This window comes from Sprattus sprattus (genome assembly GCF_963457725.1).
Source record: "Sprattus sprattus genome assembly, chromosome: 13".
In the NCBI taxonomy this organism is placed as follows: Eukaryota; Metazoa; Chordata; class Actinopteri; order Clupeiformes; family Clupeidae; genus Sprattus; species Sprattus sprattus.
Window position 1 is genome coordinate 26,058,647 of NC_137911.1, and position 17,500 is coordinate 26,076,146.

Consider the following 17,500-nt stretch of genomic DNA (forward strand, 5'->3'; position numbering starts at 1 on the left):
TCAGAGATGTCCTAAGATGTTCTGGCCTGTGTGAAATGCTGGGCAGCCTAATGGAGAGCCTGGCATTCCCTACGAGTGGCCTTCAACTACATTCCTCTGAGGACAGCAGGTAAACCTGCACAGGAATGTGACCAACCTCACAATGTTTGCCTCGCTCACACACACACACACACACACACGCACTCACATACACACTCTCTCACACACACACACACACACTCTCTCTCTCTCTCTCTCTCACACACACACACCTACTCATTAAGTTTCAACATAGAGACCCATAAATCAACAAAAGGAAAAATACTGGTATTAAGGTCATACAAATCTTTTTTTTAGTTTTTTTCCATTCCTGCACGTTTAAATAGCAACCTCTCCAGCCGCAGATATTTCTCAGAGCAAAGTCTGGCCCTGTCAGATGGCTGAATATGGAAAAAAATCGAATCTAATCTAAACCTATTTTTGTGGAATGGTTTTCAACCACATTTAACTTTATTTTGTGTCCCACCCCAACACACACATTTGAAAGAAAGGTCTGGGGTGTGCGTTTTCCCAAAAGCAGTGATGTGAAACGACTTCTATCCAAGGATAGGTGGGTGGCCTGTCATTTTGAACAGTCTTTCACCATGGCGATTGAGCACCAATGCTTTCAGGACATGCACCCCTGGATGTCTCAACCTCTCACCGCTGCAGCCTCGTGTGTGAAACACTCTTCCCACAGGAGTGCAGGAAAGCTTGATTTTTTTTAAGCGAGGCTGCGACGGGAAGGGCGTTGTGTGCCAGAGGGGTTGTGTGTGTGTGTGTGTGTGTGTGTGTGTGTGTGTGTGTGTGTGTGTGTGTGTGTGTGTGTGTGTGTGTGTGTGTGTGTGTGGGTGTGTGTGTGTGTGTGTGTGCAGTGTGCAGCGCACCAAAAGAACTCTCGGGTCACCTTGCAACGTCCCCCCGGTAGAGGGACTTGTACTGCCAGTTGGCCGAATCCGCTTTCCTGTCCACGCAGAAGAAGCCGTCCGCGGCCGACTGCAGGTCATCCAGCCATCTGAACCGGCCCTGCCGCTCCACCTCCACCGGAGCCTCCTGTCTGCAAAGGCAACAACCCCCCCCAGCCCGTAACAGAAAGACATAAGACAAGATAATATACAAATATTATGCATTACCCTAAAGCCTCTCCAGGGTCCTTACACAACGGAACAAGTGTGTAACAAGTGAGGGGGGGGGGGGGGTGTCTGAAATAGCAGGAGGGGAGTGTAGTCCTCAGTGGAGCCCCCCCCCCCCCCTGAGATGCAGCGTGATGGAAACAGGAGCGTCATAACTAAAACTGACTCTCCTCGCACCGGGAGAGGGAACGGAGCAAAATAGCTAGAGAAACTAGGAGAGAGGGAGAGAGAAGGAGAGAGAGAGAGGGAGAGAGGGGTGGGAGGGTGGTGAAGGGGAGAATGGCTGGGTGAGGAGAAGGTATAGACAGAGGGAGGAGAGCAGAAAGAGGAGAGAGGGAGAGAGAGAGAGAGTGAGAGAGAGAGAGGGAGAGAGGGGTGGGGGGGTGGTGAAGGGGAGAATGGCTGGGTGAGGAGAAGGTATAGACAGAGGGAGGAGAGCAGAAAGAGAGAGAGAGAGAGGGATAGAGGGGGAGAGAGAAGGAGAGAGAGAGAGGGGTGGGGGGCTGAAGGGGAGAGAGAGGGAGAGAGAGAGAGAGAGAGGGAGGGAGGGGGGGTGGCGGGGGGCTGAAGGAGAGAATGGCTGGGTGAGGAGAAGGTATAGACAGAGGGAGAGCAGAAAGAGAGAGAGAGAGAGGGAGAGAGAAGGAGAGAGAAGGAGAGAGAGAGAGAGGTGATGGGCTGAAGGAGAGAATGGCTGGGTGAGGAGAAGGCATAGACAGAGGGAGGAGAGCAGAAAGAGAGAGAGAGAGAGGGAGAGAGAAGGAGAGAGAGAGAGAGGTGATGGGCTGAAGGAGAGAATGGCTGGGTGAGGAGAAGGCATAGACAGAGGGAGGAGAGCAGAAAGAGAGAGAGAGAGAGGGAGAGAGAAGGAGAGAGAAGGAGAGAGAGAGAGAGGTGATGGGCTGATGGAGAGAATGGCTGGGTGAGGAGAAGGCATAGACAGAGGGAGGAGAGCAGAAAGAGAGAGAGAGAGAGGGAGAGAGAAGGAGAGAGAGAGAGAGGTGATGGGCTGAAGGAGAGAATGGCTGGGTGAGGAGAAGGCATAGACAGAGGGAGGAGAGCAGAAAGAGGGGGAGAGACTGGGAGCAAGCGGGAGGGCAGTGAGGGGGAAAAGAGGCCATTTGATGGTGATTCTGCAGAGCACAGCTTCCTGCTGCCGTGGCCCAGGGTTGAGCCCTTAAAAGTTACAAGTCTGAATCAATCTGCCTTGGGCAAGTAGAGCAGCGCTGAATGTTAAACCAATAACACTCTGCTAAACACAGACCATTTTTAGGCCAAGCATTTTGCCACCTAATCATTCTTTTATTTGTCACAAAGTAGTGTGTATGTGTTTATGTGTGTGTGTGTGTGTGTGTGTGTGTGTATGTGTGAGAGTGTGTATGTGTGTGTGTGTGTGTGTGTGTGTGTGTGTGTGTATGTGTGTATGTGTGTGAGTGTGTGTGTGTGTGTGTGTGTGTGTGTGTGTATGTGTGTGTGTGTGTATGTGTGTATGTGTGTGAGTGTGTGTGTGTGTGTGTGTGTGTGTGTGTGTATGTGTGTGTGTGTGTATGTGTGTATGTGTGTGAGTGTGTATGTGTGTGTGTGTGTGTGTGTGTGTGTGTGTGTGTGTGTGTGTGTGTGTGTGTGTGTAAGGCAATGGCACCTCTGCGCCTCCTTCTCCTTCCTCAGCAGATCGCTCGGGTAGACCGTGGCGGAGTCATCCCCGTCTCCTCCCTTCCTTCTGTGCTTCTTGTGTTTCTTCTTCTTGTCTTTTTTCTTCCGTTTCTTATGTCTTCCGCTGTCGTTTTCATCCTCACTTTCTGCCTCGGAGATAATGCCAACGCTCTTATCACTGACAACACATGAAAAAACTCACAGTCAGACACACTTAGGCCACTTATTGTTTGCTTGCAATTATCACAATGAATGTATGTTCACATTTGTACAAAACGATCCTACAGCTAAGTGAGGCCTACTGTACTCTTTATGGTTTGGATGGAAAGCATTTTCATCAACCACAACCAACACAACCAAACATTTAGTTTTATGTAATGTACGCTGCACTATGTTGTCTATTTATTGTATCTATTTCTTTCTTTTATTTCTTTTTCAAATGTGTATTCATTTATTTTTTTATGTTTATGTATATACTTGAATGCTATTCCTACTACCTTGCTGCTTTGGCAATTGAATTTCCCTCATGGGATTAATAAAAGTGTATCTATCTATCTATCTATCTATCTATCTATCTATCTATCTATCTATCTATCTATCTATCTATCTATCTATCTACTATCTATCTAACATCTATTTGCTGCATGTACAGTGCATAAGAACAGAACATCAGAGAGAGAGGGGGAGATTGCATCACCTGGGCTCCCTCGATACCCCTTCTACAGCCTCCTTGGCCTTCTCCAAGGCAATGTGATGGAGAGAGAGGGCATCACCGGTGCGGAAACTCTGATTGCTCAGCCATTCCGGCTCTGTTGGTCAAGAGACCGAGGAGGAAAAGAAAGAAAGAGAGAAAGAGAGTTGGACAATCAATCGCAATTACCCAGCCAGGGGGGGATATCACGTACAGGATTAATCACAGCTGAAAATAGCCAACTGGGATGCAGGCAGCAGCAGAGGAGATGGCAGATGCATCAGTCGCTCCAGGTCAATACACACAATACAATTTGGTTGATCCGTTTCAACACTGACGTCTGTACTCAGGCTGCCAATACAGCCAGTGGTCAAATGGAACGCCGTCACCCGCATTACTAAAGGACATAGCCTACACTGACTTGTGGGGAAAAAAGCTAACAATTCAGTGGGGAGAAAAAGTTGAGATACCAAAACCGTCACAAAGTGCTTGCCTGCAGTGACCGGGCTCATACTGCTTTTCTCCATTCAGCCAGGCATAGAGTGTCAAGGCCATTTTTTTCAGGATTTCCCAGCCAATGACTGACAGACAGACCGTGATTTGTGACTGTGTGACAGAGAAATCGTTTTTTGACATTTAGAGCGGAAATGCGTGCATTTTGGCACTTGAGTCACTTTTCCAATATTGCTATTGTGATTTTTCTTTTCTTGTTTATGGGTGACTTGTCAAGCTAGTCTGAAAGTTGCAAAGTTGGCAACACTGTTTGCCAACCTGAATCCAAAATCCGAATCACAGTTAGTTTTACTTTTGCTAATGTTGCAAAATACATACAAATACAAATGAAGGACTTTAAGATCAATAAAAACATACAATTCTACTGTAGGGTTGTTGCAATGACTTTCATTGACAGGTCTACCTTTAATTTCATTATTAATCATCATTTTCTTTGTCTATAATGCCAATTGCTAGTCACAAGTGGTAAGGTCTCCATTTGAATCCATAAACTAGGCTAAATGTGTTACTACATGAAATCCAACTTTAATAGAGTATACAAGTTATTATAGTGCAAAAACAAGCCACTGTTACACACCAGCAAGTATTAAATTGACCTTTTAAAAGCACCATGTTAAAGGTACCGTGTGTAGTTTGATTTTTTTTTTAAACAAAGTCTGAATTGAATTAGGACTAGGCCTACTTTTTGTCAATGTCTGTGGGAATTGTAGACACTGTTGATCGCAATAGAAGGCCTACCATCCAACAGTTGTTCAAATTCACCATAGCATGGAGAATTCTCCATTAACACATTATGCTCATGAATGTATTTTTATTTTTTTTAACTGTATGCAACAGAATTGTCTGTTTCATTAAAGTCTGTATATTTGTTGACAATTCAAGCACATGAAAATGTTTTCCTGGTTTATCTATTTTCTTTAGGTTTGATCATGAACCGCTGTCTGTTTTTAAACTGTAGGCTGACAGATGTGAAGAAAGGGGAGGGGACTTTCCCCTTGGGTCATATATTCCAGAAAGATGCTGCACTGTTTCCTCGTTTATAGGTCCTTGCTCCTCGTTCCTAAGAGAGCATTTAACGAAATGAGAAGTCCTTCGTGACGTCTATTCTTGGAACCATTTCCGAGGCACGAGCTGGGGGACCAAGGGTCGAGGAAGCATGCACACAACAGTCTGGGATGTGCCGCGTATTGTCCGTGCAACAGCTTGCACCGTAACTACTGTACCGTGACGTTTCGGTACGAGTAAGCTACATGTTGGCCTACCGTAACACCTGTATGCATCTTTGAACCAAGAGTTTTGATCGAACGATAAGGAGGACCCCTTTGATCCTTACTACAACTAGTCGCGTCTGTAATAGGTGGTCAACAAATGTTTCACGGCTAATAATTAACAACGACAACATTGACTAACGGGAATTCACGAACACTTAACCCATATCCCACCATTCAGCTCATTCATTTGATGGGTCAACACAGACTGCAAAGCATCATAAATGTGTCGTTACACTTGACAACTTGTTGAGACTGAGTCAACTGTTTAGAACCTACAAGAGTGCTACATTTAAATGTCCATATCCTTCTTTTACTGTCTATAGACATTAACTATTGTTTTCTTCATTGTTTATGGTTATTCTTTTTACTAAGGACTACTGTAACAGAACTCTATTTCATGTGTGTGTGTTTGAGCAAACTTCAAGTCTATTCTGATCTCCAAGATTCCAACCAAACCAGTCATAGCACGTTCACAAATGAAAACCAGTTAAACGAACTCAACCTAATTCGGACCATACCTTTAGGAGAGTTGTCTTCTTTTTCAGTTGATATTCCATGAAACGCTGGAAAAAGGGCCATGTCGTATTCGCAAACAATTTCAAAACAGTCGCAGTAAAATTGCGTCACACGTCGCAATCCAAACACGCGCTAGTTTTGATCTGACAGTCACATCCTCCAGTGTAGTTAATAACTCTCATTCATTTCTGTCAACATTAAGAAATAAATACCAGGAACCACTAGTTGTCTTCGTTTTATTATTGATTTTTTTTCATATGCGTTAATTTGTTGCCTGACTTTAAGGTGTCCTGAGTGTAGGCTAAATTTGTTCTTGATTCTTTGCGTTAACTAATATTGTTGTACAACTGTGAAATTCTGTAATAGGTACTGTCTCGCTGTAACGGGAATTCATGATTTTTCACATCGCACATTAAAAAAAAGAAAAAAATGTACCGTACAATAAACGCAAAGTTGTTGCCTTTAATAGATGTAAACAGAACACCATCATACAGGAGACCATCATTAATTCACCAAAACGTTCGATTGGTCCCACAAATACGAGTATTTGTCCATGAACCGGTCTCTTCTCTGTCGTTTTAAATTCCGCGACGCCTTGCAAATAGTTCCGTGATATTTCCAGTGACCAATCACTTTACACCACACATCCTCAATAAGAACCGTGTGGCTTGTCTGTGTATTAAAGCATACTAACAAACCTAACAACATCCAATCGCAATGAACGGTAAACACTGATATCTTATAAAGCTGCACAACATAACCAACTATGGTTACCAATGATGTACTCTTCCATCCACCACCAAAGCTAAATTGAGCGCCATTGCTTGACGCATTGCAGATCTAACGTAACCAATCACAGAGCTCCTTACATAGAATATACTATTGCAGGTCTGGAGTAACCAATCGCGCACACCCTCACAGATTTAGCCGCAATTTCTCTAGCATCAACAAAAGAGAGCAGACCACAACGTGTTACGTATCCTTCCGCTGAAAAAACGTAGTGCCAAATTGTAAAAAAAAAAAAAAAAAAAAAAAGTGTGTGTAGTGTTCAGGCTTCTGCACTCAGTAGGGCATTTAACGGTCTATTCAAAGACGTTGACAGCATTGCGGTAAAATAATAAATATATAAATAATAGTGTACGTTAGTGTGTGTGTGTGTGTGTGTGTGTGAGAGAGAGAGAGAGAGAGAGAGAGAGAGAGAGAGAGAGAGAGAGAGAGAGAGAGAGGGAGAGAGACAGAAACTGTGTTGTGATATTAATTTTAAAGTGGATGAACATTGTTTCACATACCACGAAATAGTGACTTTGCCCATGAAGAGCAATATATTTATGCTGCATTGCCTCACAAATTGTATTCCAGCCCTAATCTAGTACAGCAGGCCGCTCATAGAAATGTGTCCTGTCACAATCCCTCAAAACTCACTGTTCCAGCAGCCAATTGGTCATACCTATGTAGGCCTATGTTGTGGCAAATAAGGGCAACGTTTTTATTGTTTGAATGTTATGATGCTCTGCACAAATTGGATTGAAACAAACCAGTGTGTTTGGCAAACTTGTGACAATGAGGTCCTCTCAATGCATTTTTTATTTTGATATTAATTTAATATCATATATCATATCTTAATGTCATATGAACCTACTTTCAAGTGAATTAAGTGAAATAAAAGGTTGAACACAGTGTAAAACAAAAAAATTGACATCCTAAGTATATGACATCTGCCGTGGAGGTGAAAATTAGATTACATGTCAAAATCTACAAACTCGTTGCTGTGCAAAGGGTATTTCGTGGTAAGGATTTGTGTGGTGGATTTGCATGTTTTTTTTGTGGGTGTTTTTTGATCAGGCAGTTTCCACCAAGTAGGCTAAACACATGTTTCAATACTTTCTGATGTTTTCTACGCGCAGTACTGGGACACTGCATTAGCCTAGTTGAGAAGGGGGAGGGGTTATGAACTACGTTCTGCAGTGGGGATATACGGAAGTGAGTGAACCGGGCCACACGGCGGAGGAATACACGAATTTATATAGCCCACAGAACGCTTGTGACACACATCTTTGGTTGTGTGATAGAGGTGTAGACGAGAACCCTCGCCCTTGTAGAGTAGCTTGTGAAGACCGACCCATAAACGCCTTCAGAAATGGTATGTAGCCTATTTATGTACCTAATGTTCATTATCAGTTAATACAGCCTTTTGTGTTGTACAGGCATTTACAATGAGGACTAGATCCTTTGAAGACTTCGTGTGGCAAGTTGGAAATCTTGTATAACGTATATAGTAATGAGCTTCCTTGATAGATTTTGAGCTTCGGCTAACTTGGCTATTTTTTCGCGTTTTCCCCCTTTGGCATAATTGATTTACATCTGAAAGGTTATGCACGCATTATTAGGATGTGTCATCTGTTGCACTTGTTCTGATCGTGGATTTTTTTTAAGGTTAACTGGAATCGCTTTTAAAAAGAGACGTCTCTGATGCTGTTTCACTTGACACCCCTCTTTCGAACGAGCCCAACATCAGTTAGAAGGCGACTTTGCTAGCAAGCCATCGCTAGCTACCTTTGCTATGTTAAATGTTTGAAATACAGGTAGTGGTAATATTCGGGCATCTATGAATGAATTAAACGAGTGAAATAGTTACAAGAGCAATACTAAAATGTGTAATTTCAGTTAAGATTCATGAGGGTAAATCACCCTGCTTGAACAGGACAGTGGGCAGCAGTTGCGGTTTCATCGGTGAATTTGTCCTACAAGCGGTTTTTTTGGTTGTAAAAAAATCTACAAAAAAATAGAAATTTGCTACTGTTCTAGCTATCCACATAGGAAACGTAAGGCAAATTCTGTCTCATCAGTGAAGACCTTTAAAGTTAATGAAGTAGTTGGGTGTGTATTCGCTTGACAGTTCGCTTTTCATAAAGCTCAATCTCACAAAACAAAATGCTTTTAACGCGGAGTTGCACCTAAATCATGTTGGTATGCACTGGATTAAAAAAAACTGCCCAGCCTTCATAACGTATGCTGGCTATTAATATTTCGCGGGCCGCTAAATGTATTCCATTGGTACGATAATGTCGGTACCACTGACTGCTTGTTGACAGTCTGGATCAGGAAGCTATTATCAACAGTTTCTGCCTGTGCTCTTGGAAACCATAGTTGATTCACTGAACATTAGCCATCTCTTGTTAATATAATGTCGGATAACTGATTGGTTGAATTAATTTGTATTATGTTGTATCTCTGCCAATTCTGTCCGACGTCTTTTAATAAACATCCAATATAGTTAAGGATGTAACGTTAGGTTTGATGCGCCGCTGTTGCGCAGCACACGCCGACCCGTTTTGTGTCAAAAATGTAGGAAGTCTTACGCCATCTCCATGGATGCTGAGCTAATTGCGTTGTGTAAGTAACCATATGACGCACCAAAAGCTGTTTTCAATGCACTTTTGTGGTTTGTTCTCCACTCGTGCATGCGCCTCGGGAACATGCCTGAATCTGCCGTGTGCAGTTGGTTGTGTTGGAAGAAAGAAAGATGGTTGTGTCCACTCAGGTCGTAGATTCTGCCTCACCGTTTTGAATCGGTGCGCCTGTGTGAGAGATGCAGGGTTTTTCCACCGGTCCCCGCGATGGCCTCGGGGTCCCTGACCCAACTCCTGGAGTCACGCCATGGGAGGGCGTGCGTCGCCACGAAATGAACTGATGTGCTTTTCCATGCGGAAAGGTCTAGAAGCTTGGCCGCCGTGCATCCTCCAAGGTCTGCAGGGTCCTCAAGAAAAACACCAAACATGCTCCGTCTCCCTCTCTCTTTGATGTTGTAGAAGCTCTTAATTGCGTTTCTCTTCAGGGTCACTGATTACATAATGCACGGTTGCATCATGCATGTATAACCACAGGCAGGGAAAGCATATCTTGTGCATTTGAATGCCTAAAATGTTGATAAAATGAATGCCAAGACCGAGACTATCCCTCACAGTGGGAGATCTTGCAAAATCTAATTAAGTAGTCCCCTTCACCCTCTCACACAGGAAAAGTATTGGTGAGTGGTTGTAGTTGGGATCTTCCATGCTTGTGTCATCTACTGGTTCTGGATCTATGCTCACTGTGTTTGTGTGCCAAATTGTGTCATGGTAAATGCTTTTGATCTTATGGAGTAGGGTGTATCTTCACCTCTGTCTTTAGTGGATTTGGCTGGGGAATGTGTGAGCCGCACATACTGGTAGGGAGGCAAGGGTGTGAGTGTGTAGGAAGGTCATGCTGGTTCAGTGGGTACCCCCTCCTCCTCCGTCACATTGGCAGTGCCACGGCAAACCCCCCCCAGGGGCTGCCCCGCGAACACGGTGTGAAAGTGGCAATACCACGCTGATTATCAGCTCACAAGCCTCCAGTTCACTGGGGCTGCTATTCAGCTGTGTGTGTGTGTGTGTGTGTGTGTGTATTTCTATCCAAGTGCTAGCTCATGCCTGCGGAGCATCTCCAAATTGAGGCCAGATTCCAGGCGATGTTGCGCAGCAATTCTGTATCCAGGCCAGATTCCTGGCAGCAGTAGATGGTGTGTTTGATAGTGTGTGTGTGTGAGTGTGTGTGTGTGCGTGCTGGAGGGCGCCTGACCTGGCATGAGTCCAACACTGGAGCTGTGGTGCAGGGGAAGGCATGGCCCCAGTCTGGTGAGAAATGGACAGTGAGCATAGTGGTTCCCTCGTTGGATAGAGTTTGAAAGGAAATCTCTGTCGTACGCAATATGGACTATTTTGAGACAGAATCGATAAATAAGCAAGATACACAAGAATCTTCTAGGCAAGCGCCTAGAGGCAATTGTATTGTTATGGCGCTATATTATTAAAACTGAATTGAATTGAATTGAATTGAATCTTGCTGTGGCTTGCCTTCATCCTAGACTCAAGACAAGGGATGACAAGTGTGCTAAAGTGACTCTGGACAGTGCAGTTGAACTAGTCAACAGGCGTTCCCTATTTGACCCCGAAAGATGTCCACGTGTATGATGCAAGCCCAGATTAATTGCTTAAGTATCAGCAGTCTGTGGATTGAAGCGATACGGAGTGGACAGATGGGGCCAGTAAGCCACAGGTAAAAGAGACGCCCTGCAGGACAGGTAACACTAGAGGCAGGGAGGGGAGGAGGAGATCGTTCGACAGACGGGTAGGGACAGAGGGGCGGGCAGGTGAGGCACACCTTTGATTTGGCTGTCGGAACATTATCTGTTGCCCGCCACCCTAACCTACCCAATCTGTGCTGTGACTGGCCTAAGCACTTAAGTGTCGTACCCCTGCTTTCCTGGTGGCAAGGAGGGGTCAGAATGGGACAAGTCTGAGCTCAAATCACGGAAGCGATCTTCCCGTGTCGGTGAAACCGATGCTGATCCGCTGACAGCCTAGATTGCGGCCGGGAGACCGGGCCCCCAACCTGATCCCCCAGACACCCGACTGGGCCTCAGCCGGCCCCCCACTGACTGTCAGACACCCAATACAAGGCAGCCCTCAATGCACCAGCAGGAGGTAGCCACAGCCACCCAGACCTGGGCATAGATGGGTGTCAAAATACTGGTGAGCCGCTAGGCTCTCGCTCTGTTTCAGTCCCCCTCTCTCTCTCTCTCTCTCTCTCTCTCTCTCTCTCTAGCTGTCTCTCTCTTTCTCACTTTCACTCTTTCTCTGTCCTCGGCCACCTGCTGCCTCCACAGGCAGGGTTCAAACCGGTCACTCTGGACGCAGAGCAGGAGAGAGAGAAAGCAAAGGAGCAAAAGAGGAAAGGAGGAAAGGAGGGCAAGAATTAGCAAACGGAGAATTGAGTAAGATTTAATTCCAAACAGAGAAGGAGAGAGAGAGGGCAAAAGAGGAAAGGAAGGAAGGAAGGCAAGAATTAGTAAACGGAGAATCTAGTAAGATTTTGTTCCAAGCCGCCTCCAAAATGAGGAAGATGCACCCCAAGAAGGCGGCCATGTACGCCGTGAATGAGGACTCGCTGGTGACTCTGTCCATGGTGTACGAGCTGCTGGACCAGCAGCAGTACTTCTACCAGGAGCTGGTGGATCTCCAGGAGCGCAACTACAAGTCCTTCCTGCACATGCTGGTGGACTCCACCAACGGGCGCGTGGACGCCGTGGTCAAGGAGCTCCGGGACCTGAAGAGCGGCCTGCAGGCCAGTCACACCGAGCTGGCCGAGGGGCTGGTCACGGTGCGCGCTGCGCTCGAAGGCTCGGCGTCCAAAAACGGCGCGGGGGGTTTTGGTGCCGGCGGCGCAGGTCGCGGGGGGGTCGGAGGTGGAGGGGTCAAGCCCGCGAGGGGTGGCCAGAGTGAGCCCAAGGCTGCGAAGCTGGTGGCTGACCTGACTGCTATCAAGATGGAGAACTTTCAGGTTTTCACACCTGCTGTCTTATTGATGAAGGAGAGAGTGTGACCCCTGTGTTTGTGCATAGAGAGAAAAGGCTTAGATCAGTGACTCCAGAGAGTGCCACAGGGTTATGGCCTCGGGCTCTTCAATCAGAAGTAGCTTGGGCTGGGTTGAATGAAGGAACAGGCAGTCAGGGAGGAGACCTTGGGTGCTGTTTACATGAAGCCATTTGGTCCAAAAGCACCTTATGCTTGGGTAGACTAATAGACACCTTGCCATTTGGTCACCGATTCCTCCACAGATTTTTCAAAGAACAGTTATGTGGATTCGTTACTTTAAATCAGGGTGTATTTTTTTAGGATTTATTTTTGTGCTTTTTGGCCTTTAATCAATAGTTTTTAGTGAAGAGTGGGACAGGAAATGAGAGTGAGAAGAGGTGGGGAGTGGACAGGAGAAATTACATCAGGCCAGAATCGAACCTGTGTCCTCCATCTGCAGGGAGATGGGAACTCCCAGTGATTTAAAGGCAGATTGTTTCACAGAGATGCCAGTAGCGCGGACCTTAAAGTGGTTAGCATTGGTGGTCCCCACAGCGCTGGGGAGAGTCATGGGAAGGTCACTCGTCAGAGAAAGCGATGGTGTGGTCAAACCCACTTGAACAATGCAGTGGTTTGACATTTCGCACAGTTTTAACATTTCCAGTGCATCACCAACATCACCTTTCAAAGTTTCTCGGTGTGTGTGTGTGTGTTAGAGCTGGTGAAGGTCTGCTTCCATCCATCCGAAATGCAAAAGTTTGTTGACCCCCTTTTAGCAAAGCCTGATTTAATATTTATTCTTCTCTCTCTGTCTCTCTCTCCCTTCCCTTCCTCTCCCCCTCCCTCCTTCTCTCTTTATCTCTCTCCCCCAACAGGCAGACCAGCTAACAGAGGAGCAGATCGCTGGTGAGTACATGTGTAGAAAGGCTGTCTGCTTGACGTGTTTTTTTAAAGTCTCTGTCAGCGAATGAATAATTCATACAACTGAGCTGTGTGTGTGTCTGTCTGGTTGTGTGTGTGTGTGTGTGTGTGTGTGTGTGTGTTTCCGGCGGCCAATCACTGATTAAGCCCATCTATCAGCGCTTAACACGCCTATTTATCAGTCGCTAATGAGAGCTGTCTGAGATTAATTCTAGTGATTAAGGAAGTCCATTAGAGGCTCTGGATGGCCATCCATTTAGACTGCTGTTGACGTTTCCTGCCAGGATGCTAGAAGTGGGACATGCAGCCTGTCAACCGAGAGCAATGAAATATTTATCAATAATAAAACCGCTCCATATCCTGCAGTGAACTACAGCATTAGAGTCTTGATGGATGCTTTGGTTTTTTAGTTTGTTTGGTTTTTGTGGGGGTTTTTTAGAGAGAGAGGCTCAGATTCCTGCAGCAAGATTCTGTACCATTTCTCTTTATGATTTAGATTCCAGCATTTTATCTTGCTGGGTTTTTTTTTTTGCCAGAGCTTTTTCTTTTGAAGGATGAATGAATAGTTGATCCTTTTCATGCTTTTTCTATTCTCCTTCTGATGGGTGCTCTCCCTTTATCTCGCTGTCTGTCTGTCTTTTGCACGGCCCTCTGTCCTCCCCCCCCTCCCCCCGTCTCACTACCACTCCGTCCACTCATCCCTCTCTCCCTCTGTCCTCCCCCGTCTCCCCCCGTCTCACTACCACTCCGTCCACTCATCCCTCTCTCCCTCTGTCCTCCCCCCCCTCCCCCCGTCTCACTACCACTCCGTCCACTCATCCCTCTCTCCCTCTGTCCTCCCCCCCCCTCCCCCCGTCTCACTACCACTCCGTCCACTTATCCCTCTCTCCCTCTGTTTGTGCACACAGAGTTCAAGGAGGCCTTCTCCTTGTTCGACAAGGACGGCGACGGCACCATCACCACCAAAGAGCTGGGCACAGTGATGCGCTCGCTGGGCCAGAACCCCACTGAGGCGGAGCTGCAGGACATGATCAACGAGGTGGACGCAGACGGTGAGTGGAGGACCAGAGAGGAGACAGCGCTATGGCAACGCACCCCTGCCCCCGGGGGTGGTGGGGGGGGGATTCAGTGGCATAACGGGGACATTTCTGTTGGGGTTGTTGTGTCCTGTCTTGAGGTAGTCTTTCAGACAGGACTGCAGAATTGACTATAGATGTGTGTGTGTGTGTGTGTGTGTGTGTGTGTGTGTGTAGTTGCTGTGTCAGCCTATATTTACGTAAGCGGTCCACTTCAAGTGGGAAAAAATGAGCGAAGATTTCAAACGTACGTTGAGCTTCATGGACGCAAGCGTAAAGCTGATCCCAGTAGTGTGCATGTGTGAGGTGTATAGCCATCACACTTGGCTCATCTTCCCAGCTCTATGTGGGTCACAATACAGCAAAGCCGCTTGAATAAGTGCAGGTAATAATGGGCCCATGAGTCCCTTACGTAATCCACTTTCCTCTCCGAGCTAGCTGCCTGCCTGCCTTGCTGCTCCCTGCCTCTGCTTGGCCCGGGGGGAATAATCGAAGCAGGCCTCTACGCCCTTTGCTAACCCACGTACTAACACATTATTAACACTCTTCACGCGGCGAAGAGGAACAGTTGGATGCACACACACACACACACACACACACACACACACACACACAAAGGACACGTTGTTGGCCAATCACCTTAATGGCCCTGGGGAATAACGTGATACACACACACACCCCTGTGAAATGGACCATTACATAACTGTTTATACAGACACACTCATGGCTGGGTGTGTGTGTGTGTGTGTGTGTGTGTGTGTGGTGGGGGGAGAGAGAATCAGGCATTGTTCTCTTATTGATGTTTGAAGCAAATAAGCTTATCAAATTTCCCAATGTCACACTCACTCACCCTCACACAACACACACACACACACACACACACACAGCACCCAGGGGAGCACTCACAGCTCGTGTCCCATGAGACAGTGGATGTTGAATGCACAGAGGGGAATGCCAAGCCCTGAGGCCAGCTGGGTGTAGATGATCATCACATTCTCATATCCTCCTATGCTAACACCAGGAACCTTTTCTACTACTGGCCTATCTGCACACAGGCACTCATTTACATATTCATTTAGTCATTTTAGTCATTTAGTGTGAGTGAGTGTGTGTGTGTGTGTGTGTGTGTGTGTGTGAGTGAGTGTGACATTGGGAAATTTGATAAGCTTATTTGCTTCAAACATTTAGCAAACGCTTTTGTCCAAAGCGACATACAAGGGAGAGAACAGACAAGCTACGAGCATTAGAAACCCTTGTGTAACAATAAATACTACTTTACATAGGATAATAAAAGTAAACAAAATAAAACGAAGTAGAAAAGAAAAAGAAGTGCAGGAATGTGAACGCTGTAAGTGCAAGTTAAGCACTGGTCAGAGTGCCAGTTTAGGAAGGCATGTGCTTGTGCTGCTCTTTCAAAGGTACAGGGTTTGCCAGGGTTGGCTAGTTTTTTTGTCAGTGTGATTGTCGCCTTCACTGTGTGTGGAAAGTATGTATGTAGTCTGTAGCAAGATAGGTCCCCGTCAAGCTCTGTCAGAGACAGTGTTGCTTTTTAGATGTATTAAACGGAAGGAAATTGAGCTATCTCTTATATGATTGCACTCCTAGTCTATATGATCAAATGTCACTGTTAGTCTTACTTCATACCAGATACCAGACAAAATATTGTAGTACCATGTTATGTTGCTCGCAAGCAAGGCTCTTCAATCTATTCTCCATTTAGTTTGACTTGTGTATATGGTTGTATAGATTCCTGCCGCTGTTGTGTTGCTAAAACATCCCCACTCTCCCCTTCCTTCCTTCTCCTCTTTGGACGTTGTGTCCGAGGTCTTTATGTGCAGTTAACCTCCGGGCCACTGGCTACATAAAGCACTCTCGGTATACGGAACCATAGGAGCGTGTCTGTTTCCATCTTTATGGCTACAGTGTATGTGATGTGACCGTCATCTCTGTCTCTCCCTCTTCCTCTCTCTCTCTCTCTCTCTCTCTCTCTCCCTCTCTCTCCCTCTCTCTCTCTCTCTCTCTCTCTCTCTCTCTCTCTCTCTCTCTCCCTCTCCCTCTCCCTCTTCCTCTCTCTCTCTCTCTCTCCCTCCCTCTCTCCCTCTCCCACTTCCTCCCTCTCTCTCTCTCTCTCTCTCTCCCTCCCTCTCTCCCTCTGTCTCTCCCTCTCTCTCTCTCTCTCTCTCTCTCGCTCTCTCTCCCTCTCGCTCTCTCTCCCTCTCTCTCTTCAGGAAACGGCACTATTGACTTCCCAGAGTTCCTCACCATGATGGCCAGGAAAATGAAGGACACCGACAGCGAGGAGGAGATCCGTGAGGCCTTCAGAGTGTTTGACAAGGTGACAATTTGGAGACTGTGTGTGTGGGGTGATAGATCACGGACATTGACGAGTTTGTTATGGAAGTGATACGTGTTTTTTTGGGGAGGGGGGATAGGCAAGTTAAAAGCGTTCCTACCGTTTCCTGGCCTTTTAGTTGGATTTTGATTCATTCATATGATTGCAATAAAATCCCATTCTACCTCTACACAGTCCTTATCTCATCACGTCTTGTGGAATTGCCCTCATCAGACATTTGAATATTAGTGCATGAGGTATGATGAGTCAGCACTGGTAAGAGTGACCGGGTATGGGACTCATTAGTACAGACACTAATAGTGATGTGTCTGAATGGAAACGTGTAGCCCCTCATCACTATTGATCTTTAGTGGTTCAGTCATCTGCTTGCCGACTGGTTTACTTCACCACCTATTTACCCTTGGATAACACACACACACACACACACACACACATTGTGGCATCCCTCTGACACTCGTACTGATCTGTCTCAGGACGGGAACGGCTACATCAGTGCGGCGGAGCTGCGTCACGTCATGACTAACCTGGGCGAGAAGCTGACGGACGAGGAGGTGGACGAGATGATCAGAGAAGCCGACATTGACGGAGACGGACAGGTCAACTACGAAGGTGAGGATTCCCAACCTTTGGAGTATTTTTTGAGTCACATCAGTGGGCACTTCTTGGTCAGGATTTACACACGGGTTTATGCAAGGACGTACATCCAATACTTATCTCAAGGCATTTCAATGTTGACTTTGTTTGTCTCGTGATGGTTAAGTCAAGGGTTAACCTCACTCAGTGAGTAGAGTGAGTGAGTAGCAGATGGAACCCAATATTAACACAACCCAATATTGATATTGGTATTGATATAACCCAATATTGATATTGGTATTGATATAACCCAATATTGATATTGGTATTGATATAACCCAATATTGATATTGGTATTGATATAACCAATATTGATATTGGTATTGATTTAACCCAATATTGATATTG

The 17,500-nt window shown here is 46.0% G+C and overlaps 2 protein-coding genes across 2 annotated transcripts in view; one reads left to right on the plus strand and one right to left on the minus strand.

Moving 5' to 3' along the window:
• The window catches only part of nrde2 (NRDE-2, necessary for RNA interference, domain containing), a gene marked incomplete at its 5' end in the record, with an annotated part of 19,750 nt that extends 13,892 nt beyond the window's left edge, over window positions 1–5,858 (minus strand). Inside the window, 4 exons of the mRNA XM_080849780.1 lie at window positions 926–1,075; window positions 2,794–2,982; window positions 3,502–3,613; window positions 5,798–5,858. Of these exons, the coding sequence (XP_080705906.1) occupies window positions 926–1,075; window positions 2,794–2,982; window positions 3,502–3,613; window positions 5,798–5,858 (512 nt within the window). The remainder of the gene's footprint in view (window positions 1–925; window positions 1,076–2,793; window positions 2,983–3,501; window positions 3,614–5,797) is intronic.
• A 1,966-nt stretch (window positions 5,859–7,824) lies between these two features.
• calm1a (calmodulin 1a) overlaps window positions 7,825–17,500 on the plus strand; it is an 11,110-nt gene continuing 1,434 nt past the window's right edge. The window contains exons 1-5 of the mRNA XM_080849754.1: window positions 7,825–7,935; window positions 13,045–13,075; window positions 13,999–14,142; window positions 16,395–16,501; window positions 16,993–17,128. Of these exons, the coding sequence (XP_080705880.1) occupies window positions 7,933–7,935; window positions 13,045–13,075; window positions 13,999–14,142; window positions 16,395–16,501; window positions 16,993–17,128 (421 nt within the window). The 5' untranslated portion in view covers window positions 7,825–7,932. The remainder of the gene's footprint in view (window positions 7,936–13,044; window positions 13,076–13,998; window positions 14,143–16,394; window positions 16,502–16,992; window positions 17,129–17,500) is intronic.